We start from the raw sequence: 9,496 nt of genomic DNA, 5'->3' as shown, positions 1-9,496 counted from the left end.
CTCATGAACTAACATTTTCGAAGATTATCTCGTTCAACCTTGTACATATTAGGACACTTGCGTACTGAAGGACAAACAATTCCCTTCCATGGAATTTCACTCAGTTCAGAAATCAATAACCCTATTGAAATGGAATGAAATGCATCCCCCTCTTTGAATATCCCTATCATGCTAGGCAATGTTTTAAAAAGCGAATGTGTACCCCAAGATAAACTGGAGGCGCATAAGATGTAAGTCTTATGTTATAAATATTTACATTATATACATACAAAAAGAACAAATATACATAATAACTTACCAATATATTATATTTAGATATAATGAAATTTATAATTCAAACTTTTTAGATAGTTTTCATCAATTTGAACACATTATATATAAGAGGTATTTCACTATAAAATGATGCCTAAAAAATTTATTTTTTAAGGCAGTAAGGCGTAAAAAAAACATAGCAATAGATGTGAAAGACGTAAGCTTTTTAAGCCTCACTGCCTAGAGCAAAAAACAGATGCGTTATATAAGTAGTTTTAAGCTTTTTAAACCTTAGGCGAGCCTTAAGGCGAGTTTTTTTAAACATTGATGCTAGGTAAAATTTCACACACTACAACATAATTCAATAGCTTCCCATGGTTTGAGAACTCTTTGGACTAACCTCTTCCATTTGAGATCTGCGGTACTTTCATCATCATGGCCCTTTTCCTTGTTTAACACGGAACCTAATAGCTTGGTTGGAAGTTTAACTCCCTCGTATTTCGAAATTATTTTCCTTTGGTGACAGGATTTGAATTGTATTCGTGTAATGCTTAAATAGTACTAAGTTGCTTATATTGTCACCCTCAAATATGAAAATATTCTTATATGTTTCCAGAGCCATCAAGACCTTTGAATTGTATTCGTGTAATGCTTAAATAGTACTAAGTTGCTTATATTGTCACCCTCAAATATGAAAATATTCTTATATGTTTCCAGAGCCATCAAGACCTTACCGGTTTCCATTGAATCATTGATGACTTCTTCATTTTCTGTGTTTACACTACTTTGTGCAAAGGAATTAGTAGTTCCTGCAGACGATCATGAACACTGCAAGTGTAATTACTTCTTCAAGATATCTGCATTCAGCATAATATTAGTTTATTAAAGAGGTATATAATGTATGAACAAAACATAATAGAAATTGAGAAGGACATTATGAAAAAGTCACAAAACATATTGTCTTATGGAAAATTGGCAGTGATACGCTCAAATAAGCTAGCAATTGAGCTAGGATGTTTTCAGAATAAAAGATAACTTGTATTGAACCTAGCTAGGTTGAACGTGTAGGTGATGGTCTGTATGACTGTATCTAAAAACCTCTTACTCGATCATACTTACTATGCACAATTTATTGAATCATAATTTCATTGATTAAATACAACTCGATTACATCAATCAATCCAAGACAATAAGATTCTTTAACTCCTCTCTTGATACTGCACAGTTCATCACATGCTCTACCTTTGGAACAAACTTCATCAACGAAAACACACCAACACCACGATGAAAAGCATGCTTTATACCTGCATTCGATCTCCAATCCGTCTCTTCTCTTAAGAAAACTTTGAGCAGAAGGTTTGAAAAGCCAGACATTATGATCCCCCCATTTCGGTTCCTCACAGGGCTCCCAAACACCACCGGCTCCGCAACCGGGTCCTTAAGATTCCAAAACACCATTTGCGGCACAGTCGAAAACCCTCTATTTCTGTAACTAGTCCAAGCTTCCTTGTATTCTTCATTCCAGTTATTTTTTGAGGCAGTGAGAAAATCATTGTAGGTGAACACAAAAATCCTGGTAGGCATTTGCTCTTTGCTTAGCTTTTGAGTTATTGCTGTTGAATTTTATGAATTGAATGAACATGAAAACAAAGAGCAGATGGTTTGAATGTTTTGTTGTATGGAACAAGAAAAACTTACAGAGATTATAAAGGAAAAGAGAAACTGAGTTTGGATCCTAAAACTAACTAAAAACCTAAGGATAAAGATCTAAAGCTTTACATTGAGATTTACAATCTATCCATAATCCTTGAACTATGGATCTGAAACAGAAAAAGAGAGGAGATCAACTTGCTTGTTCAGTAAGAAATCAGTGATTTGAGAGGAGGAGCATGAGCTAGGGGACTTGGCAGAATCCAGAGGGGACATGGCAGAATCCAGCAATTAATACAAAACACCTGAATTAATATATTGTCTCATTACTCCCCCTCAAGCTGGTAGCAAGAGAATCTCTTGAACCAAGCTTGGAAAGTAAACGCTCAAATTGGATTGTAGGAAGAACTTTGGTGAAGACATCTGCTAGTTGATCACTTGAGCGCACAAAAGCAGTTTGCAACACCTTGGATTGAACTTGATTGCGGATGAAATGACAATCAACTTCGATGTGCTTGGTCCTCTCATGAAAAACAGGATTGGCTGCTATGTGCATTGCCGCTTGATTGTCACAATGAAGTGTGATAGGATGAGAACTGTGAATACCAAGATCAGCAAGAAGAATTTTTAACCAAAGCAGCTCGCATGCAGTTGACGCCATGGCTCTATACTCAGCCTCTGCGCTTGATCTAGCCACAACTGATTGCTTTTTACTTCTCCATGTTACCAAATTGCCACCAATGAATGTGCAATAACCAGTGGTGGATTTTCGATCCATAGTGTTGCCTGCCCAATCTGAATCAGAGTAGCCTTCAAGAATGAAGTGATTATGATTCTTCATGATGATTCCTTGGGACACAGTTCCCTTCAAGTAACGTAGAATGCGCTTGACTAATTGAAGATGATAAGAATTTGGTGCGTGCATGAATTGACTCACTAAGCTAACAGCATAAGTGATGTCTGGTCTTGTAATGGTGAGGTATATAAGTTTTCCAACAATTCTTTGATACACTGAAATGTCAGAAAGAGCAGTACCTTCAGTTTCAATGTTGAGGTTGCTAGGAAGAGGAGATTTGGCCACTTTGCTTGACTTCATATCCCATTCTTCTAGTAAATTCATCACATACTTTCGTTGACTTAAAAACATACTAGATTAAGATACATCAATCTCAATGCCAAGAAAGTACTTGAGCTTCCCCAAATCTTTTATGGCAAAGGTAGAGTGAAGAGAGGTCTTTAGAGCTTGAATTTCAGCTTCATTGTCTCCGGTAATGATCAAGTCATCGACATAAACAAGCACTATGAGTCTGCCAAGCTTACCGGAATGAACAAACATTGAGGAATCTCCATGACATCTTGCAAAACCAGATTGAAACAAAACTGAGCTTAACTTTGAATACCAAGCGCGTGGAGACTGCTTAAGGCCATAGATTGCCTTGTGAAGTTTGCAAACAAGACCTGGCTCATTTTCTCTCTTATGACCAGGAGGAAGATGCATATAAACATCCTCTTCCAATTCACCATGAAGAAAAGCGTTCTTCACATTCATTTGATACAATGTCCATCCACAATTCATTGCCACCGAGAGAAGAACTCTAACTGAATTCATCTTAGCAACTGGTGCGAAGGTCTCTTTGTAATCTATCCCAAATGTCTGAGTGAACCCTCGAGCTACTAGACGAGCCTTGTACCTCTCTATGTCCCCATTGGAATGATACTTTATCTTGTATATCCATCTAGCACCAACTGCCTTATGTCCTTTTGGTAGCTGCACTAAACTCCAAGTCTTGTTCTCATCTAAAGCCTTAAGCTCGGCTGCCATTGCTTCTTGCCAAACTGGAGACACCTTTGCTTCATCAAAAGATCTAGGCTCGGATGTTGAACAAAGCTTGATGAGGAAGGAATGATGAGATGGTGAAACATTGTTGATAACAGCAACATTATTGAAAGGATGACGAGGAGTATAAGCATCATAGCCTTGAAGTCTCACTGAAGTTGTCCTAGTCCGACTAGGATACTTTTTGAGAGGAGGAGATGACTGAGCAGTAGCCGGAGAAGAAGGTTGAGATGGCTCAGCATGATCAACATCATCTCTTACTAATTCATGGGTGCCTTGTTCTTGTTCACGCTCTTCAGTGACAGAAGGACCATCTTCATCAACACCATTGTGACATGCAGGCATGAAGTCACCGGTAACTATTGGTCGTGGATCAAACAACTCTCCTTGAAGCTCCCCCTTAAGATCATTTTCATGTTTATGAAAATATGAGGTAGCTTCATCGAACTTAACATCTCTGGACACATATAGTTTCCTGCTTGAAACATTGTAACATTTATAACCCTTTTGTGAAGATGAGTAACCAAGAAACATACATTTGGTTGCTCTTGGATCGAACTTGTCACGCTGAGATGCTTGAACATGAACATAACAAATGCATCCAAAGACCTTCAAGTGATCAATATTTATGTTTCTTTGCTTCAACACTTGAAAAGGAGACTCGAATTTCAACACACTGCTAGGCAAGCGATTAATGAGGTATGCAGCTGTATGTATGGCATAAGACCAATATTTTTTAGGAATGTTTGCTTGCATCATAAGAGCTCTAGCTTTTTCAAGTAGATCACGATTTTTTCTCTCGGATATGCCATTTTGTTGTGGTGTTCCCACACAACTTGTTTGGTGAAGTATCCCATTTTCACTGAGATAGGTGGACATGAGCTTTGATGTATACTCAGTTCCATTGTCAGTTCTCAAGGTACAAATAGAAGAAGAGAAATGATTCTTAACCAAACTATGAAAATCTTGAAAACATTTGTAAACTTCATTCTTTGATTTCAAGAGATACAAAAAGGTGGTTCGAGAGAAGTCATCGATGAAGGTTACATAGTACCTAAAACCGTCTACAGACTCAATTCGAGCTGGTCCCCAAACATCCGAGTGAATCAACTCGAAATTCCTAGTTGCTCTAGACACAGACAAAGGAAAAGAGAGTCTTGTAGCTTTTGCTTTTTGACAAGTCTCACAAACTTGAGACATTTTACATAGGCTTGGAAATAAAAAAGACATGATATTGAAAGAAGGATGAGTCAAGCGCATATGCCACAAGTGTTGTTGAGAAGGAGAGATGCTTGGCTCAGCAAAACAAGACTTGGTGAAACTAGAAGAGGCTGCAATGTAGAACAAACCATTGAGATAGAAGCCTTCACCAATTGTTTCCTTGGAAACTCGATCCTGAAATATAACAGAATGTGTTGAAAAGATCACTAGACAATCTAGTAAGTGAATGAGTTTACCAACAGAGAGAAGTTTAAAGGGAAATGAAGGAACATATAGAACATTGGAGTGTTTAGGTTTTGAAACAGCTTTAGACTTCCTTTTCCTAAGATTGGAACTTTCTTTCCATTAGCAACAGACACTTGAGAAGGAGTTTCAAAGAATTTGAAATCTTTTAAGATGGAAACATCATTAGACATATGGTCGGTAGCACCTGAATCAACTATCCAGAAATCATGCTTTTTGCTCAACTCAAGTGCAGTAGATATAGCACATATAATACCTGGAATGTCTTCATTTTCTACTGAGTTTGAGTGAGCAAGAAAACCGGCAAATTCTCCTAGCATTGCAGTTGCATCTTGACTTCCATCATTGCCTTGTTTCTGCTGCAAGAAGCTGGCAAATTCATTGATGAGGTTAATTGGACTGGAAGTGAAATTCATCTTCTCCTCTAATGAACTGCAAGCTGTGTGATTTGCTTTAGGAGTATATGCCATCTTCATCTTCTCCTTGCCTCCATCATTCTCAAACTTTGGTTTCAACTCGGGGTGAAGGATCCAACATGTTTCCTTTAAGTGACCAATTCCAGAACGGCCAATGCGAGTGCAATGAGTGCACTTAAGATCAGGACGCCTTCCTCTATATGGCCTACTGTTGGAATTGCTTGAGAATGCTCTAGATTCAGTCAGTTGTTGCTCTGGTTCCTTGACCGAAATATCTGCATTCATAACTTTTCTTCTTGTTTCTTCACGTTGAATGGTGTTGCATACCACAGAGAAGGCAGGCAGCTTGGATGACATGAGCAGGTTGCTCTTCAAATCATCATAGTCTGAGCCAAGGCTAATCAGTAACTGAAAAATTTTGTCTTCTTCAGCACGTTTGAGGATGATCTTGGCATCGGTGGTGTGTGGCCTGTAGAGATCCAACTCGTTCCATTTTGTTTTGAGATAACCAAGATGTTGAACAAAAGTGAAAGTACCTTGTTGAGCTTCAGCTAACTCCCTCTTGACTTGAAAAATTCTTGCAGTATTATTCAAATCTCCATAGAGATCTTTGATAGCAATCCACATGAGGTAAGCTGAAGGCTCATTGTCGAAGATACCTGAAATATGTGGCTCCATAGAGTTCAAGATCCATGATCGAACAAGTTGGTCTTGGGACAACCATATTTCATGAGCTGGAGAGGATTCTGCAGGAGCAGAATCTGCCTCTTTGATGAAGCTGAGCCTTTGCTTTCCTCCGAGAGCAAGAGTGATTGCATTTGACCATTTGAAGTAGTTGAAATCATTGAGCAAGGTAGTAACCAGCCTTTGATTGGGAGCAGATTCAATGGAGTCATTCCTAACTCTAGATGAAGATGATGAAGAATCAGATCCACCAGCCATTAATGCACTGATGGATTATGAATGAAATAAAAGATATGAAGAATCAATGATTTGATAAACAGAAGCAGGTCCAAGATGGATTACTGCTTTGATACCATGTTGAATTTTATGAATTGAATGAACATGAAAACAAAGAGCAGATGGTTTGAATGTTTTGTTGTATGGAACAAGAAAAACTTACAGAGATTATAAAGGAAAAGAGAAACTGAGTTTGATCCAAACTCAGTGCTAAAACTAACTAAAAACCTAAGGATAAAGATCTAAAGCTTTACATTGAGATTTACAATCTATCCATAATCCTTGAACTATGGATCTGAAACAGAAAAAGAGAGGAGATCAACTTGCTTGTTCAGTAAGAAATCAGTGATTTGAGAGGAGGAGCATGAGCTAGGGGACTTGGCAGAATCCAGAGGGGACATGGCAGAATCCAGCAACTAATACAAAACACCTGAATTAATATACTGTCTCATTAATTGCAATCTGCAAAATCCGGCTGTAAATAGCTCCGAAGTTAACTTTCTCAGTGCACTCCATCTGCCTTATGAACTTGCATTTGGATTGAAGATCGTCTCCTTCAATCTTCTTGAGCCTGGGAAATTCATTAAATGAGAAAATCTTTCCTTTCCATGGAATTTCACTCAACTCCGAAATCAATAAACCCATTGAAAGACAAGCCGTCTCTTTGAATTCCCCCGCTGTCTCCTCGCTTAATCTCATGTCACAGACAGCTACACAATTCTTAAGCCATCCTTGGTTTGCGAACTCTTGAATTAGTTCTCTTCACTCGAGTTCTGAGGCTTCATCACCACATGGTCCACGTCGTCTTACGTTTTTCTTCTAAAATAAAGAAGCCACTATTTGGTGAGGGAGCTTTGTAGAGCCGTTGCCAATGCTTAGCTTCCCAAACGTGTCGACCACATTTTCTATCGGTGAAAACAACTCGATTATCTCCATGCAATGATGAAACAACACAATGCTGCTACCTTCTTTTGACTCAGACTTGAATATCTTCCTGTATGCTTCAAGAACAATCAATGAATTTTCGGTTTTGATAGATGGCTTCTTCACTATTTCTATGGCTTCGCGCAGTGGTATTAGTACATGGTCCCCCAAACGATAACGAACCCTGTAAGTGTAATAAGGTTCTTCAACATCTTTGTACTCTATATGATTATTACGTGGAAACATTTTCTTTGCAATGCTCTCACAGATTAGGGTTTCGTAGTCCTGTGGAGAATCAATCGAAGGACAAAATTTGGAAGCAAAACTTATTGATTTAATTGCACCTGATGCCAAGAACTTCAGATCCGACGTCAATACCTCTGCAAACAAGTCTGATATCTGGTCATGCAAGAATCTATAATCAGGGTCATTTTGGTACCTCTCAATTGCAATTCTAGCCTTTGAAATGTCAATTGTCGGTGCTTCTTCTACAACAGCTTCCGTCTTCTTCTCGTCATGATCGCATCCCGAACCATTGCTCCTGTCATTTGATATAATGGAGTCATCCAAAACTCGCTTGAGAATTTTTAGCAGATCTTCCAACAACCCTAAAGCCTCGAAGACCCTGACATTTAGAGCTAGGGTTTTTGGGTGGTTTTTGTGAACCCACAAGAGTAAATTATAGAACGCTCCTTTGTTAGGGTTCTCCATCATTCGAAGACAAAATATAGTCTTTAGAACGGTGAGAGAGTCAAACTTCTAGGCTTCTTCCAAATAGTCTGTCAGATCATTTGGCTTGTAGTCCCAGCTCATACAACAACATCGTTTCTTGGGAGATGTTTCGTTGTGTGCGACGGCATTGAAGAAAAACTCAAGGAGATGGTTTAAAGGTGGGAGTGAAGATTTGAGATCTCCGGTAAGTGGAAGGTCTTCATAGGTTGACATAGGAGAGGTGGGAAAATCTTTGGGATGGCGGAGCACTGGTGGACCTAATAGGAGGGCAGGTGCCATCATCAGATTTGTGAGGAAATGTAGGTTGTTTGAGGCAGGATAAAAAGGTTGGATTGGATTCAGAGATATTAGGTACGCTTGTGGCTTATTAATATATAGGATACAATTTCGTGGGCATCAAGATTATATATCAATTAGTTATGTCGGAACTTGATGCGCAAGTAATGGAGGAGGATTTTGAGAAGAAAGTGTTGACATGGAAAACTTACCGAGCCGGGTCAATAATTTTTTTTTCTTCTTGATCGAAAAGTTTGAGATGGCATTGCAAACACTTCGTTTTGTATCTTTGCACTGAGAAAATCTTTCATGCCCTTATATAGGTAAATGACTTCATGCACCCTGTCATGAAACTCATGCACGTAACAACGGTAACATGTCATTAGAAGCAAAGTCAAGTGTATGTCTTCTTCATTTCATGGTTCAATGGTTGCATGCTTATTAATACATGTCTCCTCCGTCTCTAAAAATTACTGCCACCTCCCACCTATGATAAAGTTTGTTTATTCTCTTTCAAAGTTTACTGCACCCACTTTGTTATATAAAAATTGGAACTATTTTATTGACGCTAGCTAGTTTGTACTTTTGTATATTAATTTGTATACAATATCTTTGTTGTGATTTCGGTGAGATCTTAAAGGAAAAAATAGTTCAACAAAATTCATCTGCAATAGACTTGATGAGCAATGTAGAACATTGTTGAAGAAGGTTATATCTCCAGGGATGTCAGATTTGATGAAGCTAATTCTTTTTTTCAAAATCATGACAATGACCTTCAGGGGGAGTTATAAGGTGAGTTGTTTGATGTTTCTCCTGTGATTGAAACTAAACTATCTCACTCTACTACTCATCTAGAGCAGGTTGCTCCTCAGGAAGAAATTGAGCAGGACACCCTTGTAGATGTTGTTGAAGAAGAAGTTCACACTGAACTATCTCACCTTACTACTCATCTAGAGCAGGTTGCTCCCTGGGAAGAAATTGATCA

General features: G+C 38.4%; 1 protein-coding gene across 1 annotated transcript; it reads right to left on the bottom strand.

Annotated features, from left to right (window-relative positions):
• Positions 1–7,398: 7,398 nt before the first annotated feature.
• On the bottom strand, positions 7,399–8,214 carry LOC126782446 (uncharacterized). Its single transcript, XM_050507696.1, has one exon. It carries the CDS (start codon positions 8,212–8,214, stop codon positions 7,399–7,401), a length of 816 nt encoding a protein of 271 aa, XP_050363653.1.
• Between the last annotated feature and the right edge of the window lie 1,282 nt (positions 8,215–9,496).

The sequence above is a fragment of the Argentina anserina genome, chromosome 2, assembly GCF_933775445.1.
Source record: "Argentina anserina chromosome 2, drPotAnse1.1, whole genome shotgun sequence".
In the NCBI taxonomy this organism is placed as follows: domain Eukaryota; kingdom Viridiplantae; phylum Streptophyta; class Magnoliopsida; order Rosales; family Rosaceae; genus Argentina; species Argentina anserina.
Note: the sequence above shows the minus strand (reverse complement) of the source record. Positions and strands in the feature narration are given on the sequence as shown.

Excerpts from the sequence above, each read along its gene's own strand:
- LOC126782446 (XM_050507696.1), bottom strand. The coding sequence starts at position 8,214 with ATGGAGAACCCTAACAAAGGAGCGTTCTATAATTTACTCTTGTGGGTT.